The following is a 16,994-nucleotide window of genomic DNA, read 5'->3' on the forward strand; positions in this document are numbered from 1 at the left end:
CCCCTCCACCCACCCTCTTAGAAAGGAAACCTGCAGCTGCTCATCAGGAACTTCTGCTCTGGGGGCCTCCGGTGCCTGGGTCTGCGGGGAGTTCTGGCGGCTGCTGCCTTTTCCTGACGTGTCGCAGCTTCCTACACCGCCCTGGTGCTCTCCTCTCCTCGGCAGCTTTATGCTCAAGGCTCCAGTGTTTGAAGATCAAAATTGTATTCCTTCCCTGAGTTTTATCACTCCAGGTGATTACTGTCCTAGTTCTTTTCAAGTGTTTCAGGACAAGATGGGAAGAGTCTCTCATTGTTTCTACGTTTGTGTGTTCACTTAGCAACACTCACACTAGGAGGTTCAAGGTGGGACAGCTGCTCTCAGAGGGCCCCGTGCTGAGCTCTGAGGATCCAAGAATGAGGTAACAGCCATGTTCTCTTGTAAGTTCCCTCACAGGAAGAGGGACACAAGCACAGCCGTGAAGCCTGGCATGGCCAGTGCTGCGTAAAGGAACGCCGGGCTCAGGGCTGAGCAGGAAGCCCAGTCCAGGTGGAGGAGGCAGGTGGAGACGAAGGAACGACCAAACGCCCCAGGTCACACAGTGGGAGGGAGGGACTGAGTAGCCTGTGCCAAGGCAGGCAGGGCGGACTCACCGTGTCGCCAAGTTGTGGGGCGAGTGTTGGGGCAGCAGTGGGCTCAGTGCTGCTCTGTTCCGTTGAGGGGACTCGGGTTCAGCACTCCTTAGGGAGTGGCAGGCTTTGGGCACAGTGCTGCCTCCAGAGCAAATCAGACCCTGCTGCCCTGGGCAGCCAGGTGCTGGGGGCCAGACAGGAGGTATCCGGTGTGGCCCATGTGGTCCTCCCATTCTTTCTGGAGTGAGGGCTGCACTGGCTGCCCGTCCCCCTCTGGAGGGTGCTACCAGCGGGCAGGAGTAGGTGTGAATGCACTCCCACGCAGGCGTGCTCTGCATGGAAGGAAGCCGGGAAGTGGGAGCATATGCAGTCAGTCCTTCGTATGGGACCAGGAGAACTTGGTAGAGGGACCCCTGGGGGTCGTGTCCCAGCACCAGAGCTGCAGCCCACTCCACCACCCCAGACGCACCCTGTTCCCTGAAGGACTGTGTGCTGCTCCCTCCTCTGTCGGCCTGCAGCATCCAGCTCCACTGGCATCCGCTGCCTCCTGTCTTTGGTGTCCTCCCCTTTAGCCCAGCTGGCTTCTCTCTGCAGCCCCAATACCCTGGGTCCCTGGGTCCTCTCCTCCCCTTCTCTGAGCTCTGGAGACTCCGCGTGGGCTTATCTCGTGGCTTAGCCTGTGAGTAGAGGGTGGGAGTCATGTTATCCTGAAAGAGCATGCCGGACATCCTCTTGTCTTGACCTCGCTCAGGATGTGGGGTGTGTTTTGAGTTTCCTAGCCTCGCAGTATTAATGAATTGAACCAAAATACTGAAACAGGACTAGAGAGGCAAAGTTGTGTTAGCATGTCTCGTTGATGCTGGAGAATAGAGGAAAGACGTCAGCACCTGCATCCTCTCTAGTCTCGAGGAAGGAGGAGGAGGCAGGACCCTGGCCCCCCCTGCTGAAAGCGTTTCCGCTCTGAGACAGACACTGCACTGGTGCCGTGACTGTTGGTGTTGCCTGCAAGTGGCCCCAGTCAAACAGTCAGCACTTTCAAGTGTGGATGAGTATGGACCACCTTTATTACAGTCTTTTGAAATTGTGATTCTCTTTGAAGTGTTGCGCAGTTGATGGGTCAAAAGTATTGACAAAACCAGACTTTTTACTCCATTAGAAACCTGATAGTTTGTTTATTTACTAAATGGTACATTTCTAAAATAACCAGGGCATGTATTAACACAGACCACCTGTACCAGACACAGGAGCAGCCCAGTTTGGGTGGGGTGGGACGAGCGGGGAAAGGCCTAACGCCTGACCCCATAGCCAGTGTGGGATAACGTACACGGAGGAGGATGGCTGAGGGCCTCCTTTTCTGTTTAGTGAGAAAGCAGGTTTATTCAGGGGCATACTATTAAAAAGCAGAGACATCACTTTGCCAACAACAGTCGCTATAGGCAAAGCTGTGGTTTCTCCAGTGTCTCGTACGATGTGAGCGCCTCCATAAAGAAGGCTGAGCGCTGAAGAATTGATGCTTTCAAATTGTGCTGGAGAAGACTCTTGAGAGTCCCTTGGACAGCAAGGAGATCCAACCAGTCAACCCTAAAGGAAATCAACCCTGTGTATCCACTGGAAGGACTGAAGCTGAAGCTCCAGTAATTTGGTTACCTGATGGGAAGATCTGACTCGTTGGAAAAGACCCAGGTGCTGGGAAAGACTGAAGGCAAGAGAAGGGGGCAACAGGTTGAGATGCTTGGATGGCATCACCGACTCAATGGACATGAGTTTGAGCCAACTCCAGGAGATGGTGAAGGACAGGGAAGCTTAACGTGCTGCAGTCCATGAGGTTGCAGAGACTGGTCTCAACTTGGTGTCTGAACAAAACCACTGTGTTCCATAGACAGAGCGTGGGCCGTCTCAGAAGGTGAGAGTGACCCCAAGGTATGAGGATGTCAGTTTTTATAGGGATGGGTAATTTCATATGCTAATGAGTAGGAGTACTCCAGCTGTTTGGGAGAAGGGGCAGAGATTTCCAGGAATTGGGCCACTGCCCACTTTTTTAACCTTTACTGTCTGCCTTGGCAGTATGGTGCCTGTGGCTGTGTCACTTAACTTTCTGACGTGTTGCAGTGAGCGTATACTGAGGCTCAAGGTCTAGTGGAAGTCCGCTTGTCCACCGTCTTGGACCCAGATGGTTCTAGTCAGTTTATGGCATGTTCTTGGGCCGTGTCATTCTTCTAAAGGTTGTGCCAGACCCACTTCCTGACTAATTCACCCCTCAGAGATTTACTCCCCGTTCTTATGGAAAGCAGAGGGACAACAGTCTGTCTTCTGTAGCTGCTTCCGGGCTGAGTAGGGGCATCGACCCTGCCTGTCAGGGAGTGAAAATCTCTGGATGCCTGATCTAAGGGCCCCAGGGGCAGGACACCACCTTGTTTTGAGTAGGTATGGCCTGCAGTCCTCACACAGCCATTATCTTGATGTGGAATTGTTATAACTGCTTCCATAGCTTCCTATTTTTGAAGATGAAGCATTTTTGTAACAGCATCAGGGTACGATAACTCTATAAACGACAAAAGACTTAAAAGGCACAGTTAAACATCTGATTACAGTGTAATTGATCATCTTAGTTACTGGTACGACATACAGCATTTTAAGGTAACAACTAGAGCTCTAGAATTATACCAGGACATGTCCAGATTTTAGAAAGTGTGTAGTTTTTAGAATTTCTGCATTAATAACATCCATACATTATATTTTTAAATTAAGAATTTTTTATTGGGGTGGAGTTGCCTTACAGTGTTGTACAACAAACTGAGTTAGCTGTATGTATACATATATCCCCTCCCTCCCACCCCCAAACAGTATGTTTTTAAGTAGGATTATGACTTATGTGATAATGCTTTCCATGTAATTTAACATGCTAAATAATAATAGTAAAATATTTTTCTCTGAGATGCCTCAGGGTCCCTCTGAAGCGTCCCCAAATTAGCTAAAAGTCAAAAGAACTTTTGATTAAAATTTGGGATTTGGAAAGTTTGTCAGAAAGTTTCAAAATAGTTGATCAAATAGGATTTCTCACTGCTGATACCATTTACCTCAGATTGGGACTTGAACCCGTGTGGCTAGGACTCAAACCCACATGACTGTACTCAGAGTCAGCCAAAACCCACAGTACCTGGTTTGAGGACCTTCTAATGAAGCTCAGGTTCTTGATGTCTCTTCACAAAGAATTCAGTGAGACAAAGTGATAGGTAAGAAGTGGATTTATTCAGATTCAGAGAGAAGCATACTCCACAGACAGTGTAGACCATCACAGAGGGTGAGTTCAGCTGCGAAATGTGATGTGGTTAGTTTGTATAGGCTGGGTAATTTCATATGCTAATGAGTGGGAAGATTATTCCAACTATTTGGGGGAAGGGGCGGAGATTACCAGGATTTGGGCCACTGCCCACTCAGTTCAGTTCAGTTCAGTGGCTCAGTCATGCCTGACTCTGCGACTCCATGGACTGCAGCACACCAGGCCTCCCTGTCCATCACCAACTCCCAGAGCTTGCTCAAACTCATGTCCATTGAGTCCGTGCTGCACCCAACCATCTCATCTTCTGTCATCCCCTTCTCCCGCCTTCCATCTTTCTCAGCATCAGGGTCTTTTCCAGTGAGTCAGTTCTTTGCATCAGGTGGCCAAAGTATTGGAGTTTCAGCTTCAACATCAGTCTTTTTAATGAATATTCTGGACTGATTTCCTTTAGGATGGACTGGTTTGATCTCCTTGCAGTCCAAGAGACTCTCAAGAGTCTTCTTCAACACCACAGTTCGAAACCATCAATTCTTCCAAACTCAGCTTTCTTTATAGTCCAACTCTCACATCCATACATGACTACTGGAAAAACCAAAGCTTTGACTAGACGGACTTTTGTTGGCAAAGTAATGTCTCTGCTTTTTAGTATGTTGTCTGTTGGTCATAGCTTTTCTTCCAAGGAGCAAGCATCTTTTAATTTCATGGCTGCAGTCACCATCTGCAGTGAATTTGGAGCCAGAGAAAATAAAGTCTGTTTCCATTGTTTCCCATCTATTTGCCATGAAGTGATTTGGAACCATTCTGTTCCACATCTGGCTCTAACTGTAGCTTCTTGACCTGCATACAGATTTCTCAGGATGCAGGTAAGATGGTCTGGTATTCCCATCTGTTTAAGAATTTTCCATAGTTTGTTGTGATCCACAAAGTCAAAGACTTTGGCTTAGTCAATAAAGCAGAAGTAGATATTTTTCTGGAACTCTCTTTTCTAGAAACGCCCACTCCTTGGTCTTTTAACAGAAGGGAAAGATGAAATAGTTTGAGTTTCCCTGGTAGCTCAGAGGTTAAAGCATCTGCCCACAATGTGGGAGACCTGGATTCAATCCCTGGGTTGGAAAGATTCCCTGGAGAAGGAAATGGCAACCCACTCCAGTATTCTTGCCTGGAAAAGCCCATGGACAGAGGAGCCTGGTGGGCTACACTCCACAGGGTAGCAAAGAGTCGGACACAACTGAGCGACTTCACTTCACTGGAACTGTCATGGCACCTCTGGGTGTGTCATGTCACCAGTTGATTGAGGATCAAGGTCTAGTCTTGTCTAGTCTTGGTCCCTTTTGATTCTAACCGGTTTATGTTGTGTCCTTGGGCTATGTCATTCTTTCAAAAAGTGTGCCCTGCCCCTTTCCCTCCCATTACACTATTTATTTGCTTCACTGGTGGTTCAGACAGAAAAGAATCTGCTTGCAATTCAAGCAACCTGGGTTCAATCCCTGGGTTGGGAAGATCCCCTGGAGACGGAAGTGGCAACCCACTCCAGTATTCTTGCCTGGAGAATTCCATGGACAGAGGAGCATGGTAGACTACAGTCCATGGGGTCGCAGAGTTGGACAGGACTGAGTGACTAACACTTAAAAGTTAGATCTCAAAAGCAAATACAGATCACTTACACAATCTGTTATCAGAGGCATTCCAGGACTTTCTGGTGGTCCCGTGGCTAAGATTCTGCACTTCCATTGTAGGGGACAAGGATTCTGTCCGTGGTCAGAAGTTAAAAGACATTCCAGGAAGACTTTGTTCCCTTTTAACAGAAAAACCAAATCCAGGTGTTACTTTACCTTACTCCCAACATAGTAAATAATACTAGCTAAATATTTCTCTCTGGGATGCCTCGGGGGCCCTCCCGAAATACCTAACTAAACTCAATCCAATCTTAGAAAATCCTGATTGTACATAACTCTTTTCAGTATTTTTTCATTCCTCACACCTTCTTTTACTGAAAACACATGCTTTCCTTAAAAGTTTTTCCATGTTATTTTTCTTGCTGATACATTAGCAATAGATAGAAGGTCTAGTAAACCATGGTACATAACATTGATGACATCAGTTTAGTACTAAATATTTTCCAGATGATGTGAAACTGAAGTTCATTCTGGCCAGATTATTTTCTGAGTATTTATATAAGCTTAATTTTCTTGAAGTCAATTTTACGAATTAATTTTTGCCAGTACCTTACATCTACAAGACACATAAACACAGAGGCCTCATAGTTCCTATTCTAAAATTTAGCCATGAGTCAGGTACAGCAATATAAACCCATTAGTCTGCAAAAGAAGTTGGATTGAAATTGAGTTTCTGGCAGATGGAACAAATCAAGCTTATTTGTCTCACTGGCTAAACCCTTTCTACTAATATTTATGGAAAATGCTTAAGATTTTTATTTGTCCTTGACAAGTTCCAAATTATTAATTTGTAAAAATTTGTCTGTGTGGGTTATTAGTTGCAGCACATGGGATCTTTTGTTGCCACACACAGGCTCTAGTTTTGGTGTGGGGACTTAGGTTTTCCTTGGCATGTCAGATCTTAGTTCCTTGACCAAGGATCAAACCTGCATCCCCTGCTTTGCAAGGCAGATTCTGGACCACTGGACCATCGGTAAAGTCCCTGTTTCAAATTATTTACTCCCTCTTTCAAAATTTGCATTTTATTATTTTTAATGAAACAAAGATGAGTATTTTTAATGATAAAAGATACAATTCACAGAGAAGATAGATATCATAAACCATTAGACATATAACAACAAATAAAAATAGATAAAGCAAAAATCTTATCACTCTTATGTCCTACACAAATATATTTAAAATGTTGTATCTCGCTCCTTGTTACTGGATGTCCAAAGGACATTTAGAAAACTTAACCAAAAATAAATAATTAAAAAGTTACTTATTTTCAAAAAGTAGATTCTTTTTGGTGATTCACTTAAATACATGTATTATTTTTGAAGTTATTTTCCATTGTAGGTTATTACGAGATATTGGGGCTTCCCTGGTAGCTCAGCTGGTAAAGAATCTGCCTGCAGTGCAAGAGACCCTGGTTAGATTCCTGGGTTGGGAAGATGCCCTGGAGAAGGGATAGGCTACCAACTCCACTATTCTTGGGCTTCCCTGGTGGCTCAGATGGCAAAGAATCCACCTGCAATGTGGGAGACCTGGGTTCGATCCCTGGGTTAGGAAGATCCCCTGGAAGACAGCATGGCAACCCACTCCAGTGGATTGGGTTGGGTTGGACAATCCCCATGGACAGAGGGGCCTGGCGGGCTACAGTCCATGGGGTCACAAAGAATCGGACATGACTGAGCAACTAAGAACAGAACAAGATGTTGACTATAGTCCCTCGTGCTGTACAGTAAACCTCTGCTGCTTGTGGCATGTCTATTTTTTTAAAATCTGAAAGCGAAAGAGTCGCTCAGTTGTGTCTGACTCTCAGTGACCCCTTGGACTGTAGCCCTAACAAAAATTCTCCAGGCCAGAATACTGGAGTGGGTAGCCTTTCCCTTCTCCAGGCAATCTTCCCAACACAGGGATTGAAGCCAGGTCTCTCCCTTTGCAGGCAGATTCTTTACCAGCTGAGCCACAAGGGCATTCTATTCATACTGAGTCAAACAAGTGATTCTGCTTTTTTGTATTTTAAAAAGATGGCAGAGGTAAGAGTTCCTGGAGAAAACCAGGTAGGACATTTGTATCTCAAAGGCACAGGCACTTCCTCCCAGCCTGACTTTGTTTTCCCTTTCTTTAATCTTAATACTTTTTTTAAGATCAATAGACAAGGTTTTGGGAGTGGTAAAGGATTGGTGGGTTTTGGATTGCTTTTAGAGCCACACCTCTAGTTCTGTGAAGACTTGTAAAACAGGGACAATTTTTTTTTCTTTTTTAAAAAGAATTAGGTGGCTATCTAACTGCCATTGAGAGACTGACACACCCGTGCTCACCCATGTTGGGATGTTTTACTTTTCCTGATTTAACTTAGCGGGGAATCCCTCACCCAAAATTCCTGTCAGGTACGGCTGTTGAGTCAGACCATTGGCCTCCCGTTTTGGTAATCTATTTACAATTTTGTATGGCCCTCAGTCTGGCCTTTGATGTGAGGAGGCTTGTCTACAGCCCCATGGAATCCCATTTTTAAAGGTACTGGGACAGTTTTTTGCCAGACTTGTTTCCATTCATATCCTGTGGGCACCGTTGGCTTGAGTTTTATAAGCACACAGAGCGGAAGCATTCATGGCATTACAGTGTCTGGGTCTGTCCACTCGAAGGCAAAGAGGTGTTGAGAGTCTGGGTGCAGAAGAAAGCCACCTTTACTTCCAGCACCGTGAACCAGGTCAGCAGCCCATAGTTTGACAACTTGGATGGGGTAGAACGGAGACCTGTCTCTTGGGACTGAGCATGCTCCCCTCCCCACCAGGAGTAACTTTTTCTTGGTGGGTGCCTTTTCTTTGAGGGTCTCCAGACTGTACTGTTGCCTGGGATTTAGTGAGCAAGCAAGGGAGCGGTGCACTCAGGCAGGAGCAGCTCTTGGTCTGGGGCTTTCCATCAGTCCCCATTGTCGTACAGGGTTGGGAGGGAGGTCAGAAAGCCCCCGTGTCTGCTAAGAATACTTCTACCAGCCATGTCAAGGCTTACCTGAGGCTTTTCCAGGGAAATGAACCCCAGAGGCTTCTCCAGGTGTTCTTTGGGAGACAGGGAGGCCCTGGGCCCCGTCAGCCTCTGGTCCTCTCATCCATCATTGGTTTGAGAGCCCCAGTATCCCTTCAGGACTGGTGACGGTCATGCTTCCAGTGGCCCTCTTGTCCACACTTAAAACTTGTTTTCTCAGGGAGAGAATGGCTCTGATCCAGGCTTCCTGGGTCCTGTCCTTAGCATGGGTCTTCGCAAGGGTGCGTGACCCTGAGGTGGTGCTGGGGTTAAGGCTGCTGCCAGTGATTAGGCTTTTTCATATTGTCCCCAAATCCTTTTCGTCTCTTGTCCCCTATAAAGAAAAAGAGAAATAGTCATGTCCAGCTCTTTGCAACCCCATGGACTGTAGCCTGCCAGTCTCCTCTGGCCATAGAATTCTCCAGCAAGAATACTGGAATGGGTTGCCATTCCCTTCTCCAGGGGATCTTCCCACCCAGGGATCGAACCCACATAGGCTTTACAGGCGGATTCTTTACCATCTGAGCCACCAGGGTAGCCCCTTGTACGTTATCTGTACTGTTAAATATCCCAAAGACCATATCCATGAGCTTATTGATAGGAGTCTGGGGTCTCCAGCTCCCCAGATGGTACATTAGGGGTAAATGGTCTGGAAAACTGTCACCCCTTCAGAATTGGGATATGTAGGAGCTCCCAATTGTGGACCTCAGGGAAGTTGACTCATAAGGGTATCATCTAAAACATGGGGTTCCTGTGGGGGGACGGGGTGTGAGCCAGCAACGCCAGGCAGTTCTCTAGACTCGGATTTTGGAATAGGGTCTTGCTTCCCTGATAGTAGGTAAAGAATTCCCCTGCACTGCAGGAGACCCCGGTTCAATGCCTGGGTCGGGAAGATCCACTGGAGAAGGGATAGGCTACCCACTCCAGTCTTCTGGCCTGGAGAATTCCATAGACTGTATAGTCCACGGGATCGCAAAGAGTCCAACGTGACTGAGTGACTTTAATTTGAACATTTGGATGAATGGACTCCCCTCCCCATTTGCCTTTTCTTTTACAAAATATGACCAGCTGCAAGATGGTATTGTAATTTAATGACCTAATATTTTTTGCCCTATTGGTCTAAATTTTCCCGTTAGCTAATATGCATCCTAGCAGGGAGTCCATCTGGATGCTTACAGTTGCTCCTGTGTTTTATTGGGATGGCTTGACAGGGGGTCTAATGGGTCCTGGCTGGTGGTACTTACTTGTCCTGGTATTCTCCCAGTGTCAACAACGGGGTCCTGTGATCTCCAGGTTGGTTAGCCTAAGGAGGTCCGCTGGATCAGTCAAGGAAAGGATCAAGAGCCAGTCGGGAACAAGCAACCAGAGTCAGACCGAGAGGGAGGAGACCTAACTAAACAGTTATCACTGAAACAACAGAAAGAAAGGAGCAGAGCCCAAGGGCAGGGCTGTGGTGCCTTAAGGCAGTGATACCTGCAGGAGACAAGCTCCCCTCTTTAGGGTCCTTGCGAAGGAGGCTGCCTGTCTGCAGAAGTGAGGCAACACCCACCTGCTGGCTGGGCTGGCGAGGAGTCTAGGACCAGTAGACAGTCCAGGAAGTCAGGAGAGAAGCCTCAAGTCTCCCACCAACTAGGACACCTTAGAGCGTTTATTTTAAACCACTCAAAAAGAAATTTGTTTCAGCTATTTATATAAGGAATACATGTTCACTGTAGAAAATCTGGAAAAGAAAGTATAAAGAAGGAAGTCACCTGTTACCCCGCCACCCACAGCCGACTACTGTTCGCCGGGATTTTTCCATCCATGATGATCTGTGTGGGATCCCACAAGGACAAGTTGTTTTATAACCTGCTTTTACACTTCTGTTTTAAGCGTGTCGCCGGCTCACCAAGTTCTCGTCCGCGTGGCGCCACGTCGAGGGAGGGAGGTGGCCCGGTTTTGTAGCCAGACCTTTATTGTTGGAGTCCTGACCAGCTCGCCCCTGTTCTGAGTGATTGCCTTCTTTGTTATCTCTATGCAGTGATGGTTCTTGAAGGGGCTGAGGGCTATTTGGGCCCCCAGGAGACACTTCGCAGTGCCTAGAGAGAGAGTTTCTTCCCACTGTCCCGAGCAGGGTGAGTGAGACTGCTGGCATCTGGAGGCGGGCGACAGCGAGCATCTGCCTCCTCCCACCTGCTCTTGTTGGCACCACGGTGAGGGGCATCCTGGCCGGGCCCTGGCTGCACTGCAGGTGCGATGGGCTCTGGTGCTCCCGGATGACTTCCACTCCAGACACCGAATGGGAACCAATGTGTGTTTCCATGTGGCTGGGCATTTCTTAAACTTTCCACGTTTGACCGTAGTTTCAAGGGATGTTAAAATTGCCCCATGTAAAGGTCTCTTGAATCCAGAGGAAAGGCAGGGAGGTTGTAGGGACTCTGGCTGAAGGGTCCATGGACGGCCGAGCAGAAGTGCTCTCACTGGGTGTATCATCAGCTATGTCTTGTTCCAAAAATGGTGCAGTTTACAAGTTTATGTTTAGTAAAAAGTGAGAAAACAAGTGGCCCAGTGAGCAGAAGTGGGTTTGAGTCAGAGTAGCCCTAAGCCTGCAGAAGACACTTCTTACAGGGTCCCAGGGAGCTTGACCTGGTTCCTGAGGGCCCCACCCCAGCTGCGGGCACAGGGGCGAGGCTCCCAGGGTGTTGACTTTACTGTCTGGTAAGGGAGCCCTGCCCACCCGGCCTTCCTGGTGACACGCCCGCACAGGGTGACTTGAAGTTCCAGCTCCTTTGGTGTGATCACTGCTAGTGCGGGGCACATCCCACTCGGACAGCCTAGGTGCTGAAGGCATTGGGCATCTCTTTATCAGGAAGCAATGTGCCTGCCAGGCCAGGCCCCTCAGGTACCCATGCACAGTCATTCCTGAGCCTGCACCCTGACTCAAGTCCCGGGTGGTGAGGGGGGCTGGTCAGGCAGGGGCGACTTCAGCTGGAGGGAGCACACAGGCAAGGGCCTCAGGGTGGACACGGGCAGACAGGCCTGGAACCCTGCCTGCTGGCCACGCAGATGATGGGAACACAGCTACCCTGGCGGCTCCTGGACCAGCGGGGAGGCCTCCCACCCTGCTGCTGACTCTTCTGAGCTGCGCAAGCCCCCCTCAGCATGGAGAGGCCTTCCCAGAGGGGTGCACTTCCGTACTTTCTGCTCTGAATCACCGGGCAGTCTACAAAGCCACTGCCTGGCCTGGTCCAACCCCCCACTTGCTGGAGGGGGACCGTAGCTGAAGAGGAAGCTGAGAAAAGGAGTCCTGCCTATACATGGCCCTGACCTGGAACTTCGTGGTGAGAAGGCAAGTGCAGCATTGGCCCGCAGGCTAGTCAGGGACCCCCAGGATGGTGCAGAGACCCCTTCTGTGCCAGAGGGCTTGCCCTCTTAGGCCCAGCCTACTCAGGTGTTCACTCACCCAGCCTCTGCCCCCTCCCCCGGCAAAGGCTCTGCCTGCATGAGTCCCTCACACCCGCCTGGCCACCGTGGAGGACGCCAAGGCATGCCAACTCCACAGCTGTCACCCCAACCTCCTTGTCCGGGGCCCCAGGGTCTAGATTGACAAGCTGCCCCTGGGACATGAGAGCCCATGGTTCTTGGTAGGCATGACTGCCAGCCCGGGGTACGCTTCTCCCAGCGGTAGGGTAACCCCAGGAGGGTCAGGTCTTTGCGGCTGACTTTGCAGGGGCAGCCCTGGCCAGCAGAGGGCAGGAGACTGTCGGTGAACTGAGGAGCTGGAGCGGACAAGCCCAGGAGAGGGGCGCGGCTGGCTCATTTTTCCTGCGTAGGGTGCCTGCCCACCCACCCATGGTGAGACTCCCAAGTGAGATGGTGGGTGGGGACTGCAGCAGCCAGGAGACAGACCAAAAGATCTTATCCCGAACAGCCCACCCCCTCCCTGTTTGGGGACCCTGTGAGGCCCAGGAACTGGGGCACGGAGGGTCCTAGAGAGGAGGCTGCAAGGATGGGGGTACCGCGGGGGCCCTGGAGCTCCCTGGGAGGGATGGGAGGGCTAGGCCTGAGGAGGCTAGAAGGGAAGGAAGCAGAGCAGAGAGATTATTTAGGAAATAGAGTAGGTGTTGGGGTGGGAGGGGGAGGCAGCAGGGAGAAGCTGCTTGGAAGAGGAGGAAATGGCTTTCGGGGGCGGAGCTGGAAAGGTACCAAATTTCTGGGCTCCTGCCCTTCCCCCCAGCATCTAGAGCTCCTCCAGGCTACAGTGCCAGTGAAGTGCCAGGCTCCACCCCGCAGGCCCCCGAATAGATCTCTAGATGCTCAGGCTGAGTCTCTGCCAGCAGCCCAACCCAGTCCTGCAGGGAGGGCCAAGGCAGGAGGGCAGAGGTTCACGGAATAGGACGAGGGGGCGGGGGGCCACAGCAGGGTCCCAGCTGACAGTGAGGTGGATGGGGTAGGCCAGGCCTCAGAACCAGGTGCTGGGCCCTGGGCTGCCCTGGAAAAAGGAGGCACCACTCAGACCTGGGGCAGGCCAAAACCCTAGTTTATTTCAGCATCAGCAACATCTCAGCCATCACAAAAATAAACTCTACCGAGGGCGACGGAAGTCTCTACAGTAAGGTTAAGGGCTCAGCCACCACACAGCGAGCCTCCAGGGCACGTGGTGGGCACGGCCCGGGCAATAAGTTAGGAAGCAGCTGAGGAGCTGGTGGCGGCGGCAGGTGTGGCCAGGGCTTCACTTCTGGGCCGGCATGAGGTCATCGATGGCCTGGCCCTGCTCCAGCCGCTGCTCCATCTCGATGAGCAGCTTCACACCGTCCACCACCATCTGCACCAGCTCCACCTCCGAGAAGCCCAGGCGATCGGCATTTGAGACGTCGAAGACCCCGCCCACGGCGGCCGTGTCCACACCGCCTGGGGAGACAGCCAACTCAGCCGGGCTGGGTGGGGGGCGGCCCTGGGGGAGTGGGCAGCTGCCCGGAGCCCCCCTACTCACCTGTGCCTCGCTTCTGAAGCCGCAGCCGCTTGAGCACCTCGGGGAACTTCTCGTGCTTGCCCAGGTGGGGCAGCTTGATGTGCACCCCGGCCCGGAGCCCCGTGCCCAGGTTGGACGGGCAGGTGAGGATGTAGCCCAGGTGAGGGTTCCACATGAACTCGTAGTTCTTAGACTTGAAGAGCGTTTCAATCTGGAAATGGAAAAGGTGTGAAAGGGGAGGCCTGGCTGAGACACCCCTCCCCAGGGGACCAGCTGGGACCTGGGGTGCCCCCTCCCATAGGACCCTGAGGCAACAAAGACCTGGGCTCCCCGGGGGGTTGATGGGGCACCTCCATCTCTGCCTGAACCCTGGGGCCTGGCCCTGACCTGGGTGAGGCCGTTGCAGAAGCGTGTGAACACCTCCTTCATGTTGCCACCCTTTTGCATGGAGATGACCCGCAGATGGTCCTCCTCGTTGATCCACACCAGGAAGGTCTTATTGTCGTTATGCCTGGGGGAGGGGCACAGTCAAGCCTCCTCCCTGGACGAGGGGCTCGGGACACATCCAGGAACAAAACCTCGCGAGGCCCCCAGGGCCGGGGCACTTCCCAAGTCGCTGAGGTGCTAGCTGTGCCTAGGGCCGGGGGGCGGGGGAGGGGGGCGGGGGGGGGTTGCTATCACGACTCTAGCCCTATCAACACCCTGGGGGCACACAGGGCACTTCAGAGAGGGCACACGAAGCCCTGAGCTGCTTCCCAGCTAGCCGGTCAGGTACCGTGTGGTCCCCACTTAGGGGGTGAGGGGCAGAGGCAGCTGGCCCAGCCCCGCCCACGGGGGTCGCTTTATCCCGGCGCAGAGGCCCGGTGCCCGGACCGTGCGATCAGATCCGGAGCCTGTGAGCCCTGCTCCCCACCCCAACTCGAGGAAGCGTCTGCGTCATCCCGCACCTGACCGACTCCCCGCGGGAGGCGGGTGGGAAAGGAGAGAGCAAACAAGAGCCGCGGCTCCCGGAGGCGGGGGGAGGGAGGAGAAACGCCGACACGACGGCCCCACCCGCCCGAGGCCCTCCGCACCAGCGAGGTCAAAGTCTCCCGCGAGGAGGCCCGGCGGCACCAAACCCACCTGAGGAGCGCGGCGCCGCCCTCCTCCTCCGGTACGGGGCAGGGGGGGGGCCGGGGGATACGCACCAGATGCCGCGGGCGTCGGGCCAGTCGCGGGCCATGCCCGAAGCCAGCAGCAGGGGCGACACGGGCTTATCGAAAAGGAAGTGGTCGTCGATAAGCTGCTGCTGCTCCGCCTCCGTCATGCTTTTGAGCGCATAGTACCTCCCCGCCAGGTCACCGTCCAGGCTCGACAGGGCTGCGGAGGAACGCGCTCAGGAGGACGGGTGGGCTCCTGCCCCACCCCGTACCCCCAGGATGCCCGCTCGGCCTGGCTTGGAGCCCAGTTAGTCCTCCAGGTCCGAGCGGCGGGCCGCTCCGGAGCTACACGGCCCAAGCCGACCCTCGGCCGGCCCCAGGGCTCTGTGGGCGCGGGGCTGGCTCGGTCCCTCCGGGAAACCCGAGCCGACGGGGAGATAAGAGCGCGGCAGCTCGGGTGACTGGTAAACAGGCCGGCAGGGCCCGGGGCCGAAGAGCGCCGCTCAGCGGGCCGGACCCTTACCTTCGACGGCGAGCTTCTCGATGGCGCGGCGCTCCCCACGGCTGCAGTGCGGGGGGAGGCAGAAGCCGCGGATGCTGCGGCCCGTGCGCACCCGCGAGCTCAGCACGTAGTTGGGATCCAGGTCGTCGCCGCCCTGGGGGCCGAGCAGGGCTGAGCGCTGGGCAACCCCTCCCCACCCAGCCGGCCCCTCGCCCTGGGCCACCCCGCACCTGCAGGTTGTCGGGGTTGAGGTCGGTCTTGTGCTCGTCGGTGGGCTTATAGCCTCCGTGCCGGTCCTCGATGATGGGGTCAAAGAGCTCTTTGAACACGTCGTACGACTCCTCATCGCCGGCCACACAGCCCACGGTCATGATATAGGGGTGGCCTGGGGGGAGCGCGGAATGGGGACAGTGACGTCACTGCCAGACCCGAGCAAGCCGCCGAGGACCCTGCAGCTGTGCGCGCAAAGAGGGCGCCCGGACCTTGGCCCGGGGGGCGGGGGACGAGGGAGCGGGGGCGCTGGACCCCAGCCGCGGGCTCCTGTCCTGACCTCGGGACTGAGGCGCGCGTACCTGGGTTGTCCACGCCGGTCTGGATGACGTCGTCCACCGTGAAGCCGCTCGGAGTGCTCTTAGCGCGCAGCTCGGCGTACAGCTCGGGGGTCAGCACCTTGGCCATGTGGTTGTTGTGGCCGCTGAGGTCGGGGAACTCATCTTCGGCCGGGAAGCGCAGCTTCAGCGTGTTGTGGCTATTGGAGAAGGGCATGGCGGCGGCGGGCTGCGGGTAGACGCGGGAGTCAGCGGGTCCCGAGGCTCCGGGCCTCCTGGTGACCTGCTAACCACCCAGGGCCCCGGGCTCCGGTCAGCCCGGTCTCGGTCAAGGTCAGCGGGGTCGGCGCTTGCACGCAGGGGGTTACCACAGCGCCCAGGACCCCCGGCCCAGCTGGCGCGCCCACTCCAGGCGGCGGACCCCGGGAGTTCCGGAGCGCGCGACGCCCTGGCCCTCGCCCCCCGCTCCGTGCACAATAACCCCCGCCTCGATGCCCCGCGCCCCCTACCCCCGGCCCCGGGCTCACTCACTGAGCAGTCGGGCAGGGGCGGGGGCTCTAGGTCCGTCTGCAGCTCAGGGCGCGGCGCAGGCGAAGAGCGGCGGCTCCGCGCTCCCGCGGCTCTTAAGGGGCGCGACGCAGGCCGCCCATTGGCCGCTATTTATAGCCCATTCATTCGATTGGGTCGCGCTGCGGGGTGGTGCCGCCGCTTTGTCCGCCACCCTCTGCCCCCGGAGCCCCCCCACCCCACCCCAAGCAGCCCACCCCGACTATCCCCTGGCCGGGACCCCGCACAGCCTGCCTAACCCCACCTCGCTCCCGCCCAGGATCCCGAAGCCAGAACCTCAGGCCCTCGGACATTCCGGATTCCCCCACACCCACGCCTGCCTCCGAGCGGGAAACCGAGGCAGAAGAGCCTGCAGGCACTTGAGAACGCTCGGCCTGGTCTGCACCCCGGCCCCTGCCTTCCCCCCTCCCGCTAGTCCTCGCGGTGGTCGCAGAGACAGGCCAGGCGGGAGCCGTCCTGGGCTTCCACGGCAGGTACCGCCACCCCCCGCCGCCCAACACCCCCCCCCCCCCCCCCCCGCCAACCTTCTCCCGCCCAGTCTGAATTGGCGGCGAGCCGCCGACCTTCTTCAAGGTGCCCGCAGGCATCTCCCCGGAGATCTTGGTGCAGAGCGAAGGCACGCCAGAGGCGCAGTCTGGCTGCGGCCCAGCCCGGCGGCACCCTTGGTGCCGTGACCTTGGGCAAGTCCCCGGGCTTTGGGGTCATCTGAGC

The 16,994-nt window shown here is 54.0% G+C and overlaps 1 protein-coding gene across 1 annotated transcript; it reads right to left on the reverse strand.

Moving 5' to 3' along the window:
* Positions 1-13,075: 13,075 nt before the first annotated feature.
* On the reverse strand, positions 13,076-16,277 carry CKB (creatine kinase B; the record flags this gene model as incomplete). The annotated part of the gene is given in 8 exon segments (NM_001015613.1): positions 13,076-13,466; positions 13,549-13,738; positions 13,915-14,038; positions 14,715-14,886; positions 15,190-15,322; positions 15,399-15,553; positions 15,741-15,945; positions 16,248-16,277. Coding segments are annotated over 7 exon segments (1,146 nt in total). The 5' UTR covers positions 15,934-15,945; positions 16,248-16,277.
* Positions 16,278-16,994: the final 717 nt, after the last annotated feature.

Source organism: Bos taurus, chromosome 21 (assembly GCF_002263795.3).
Source record: "Bos taurus isolate L1 Dominette 01449 registration number 42190680 breed Hereford chromosome 21, ARS-UCD2.0, whole genome shotgun sequence".
NCBI lineage: Eukaryota > Metazoa > Chordata > Mammalia > Artiodactyla > Bovidae > Bos > Bos taurus.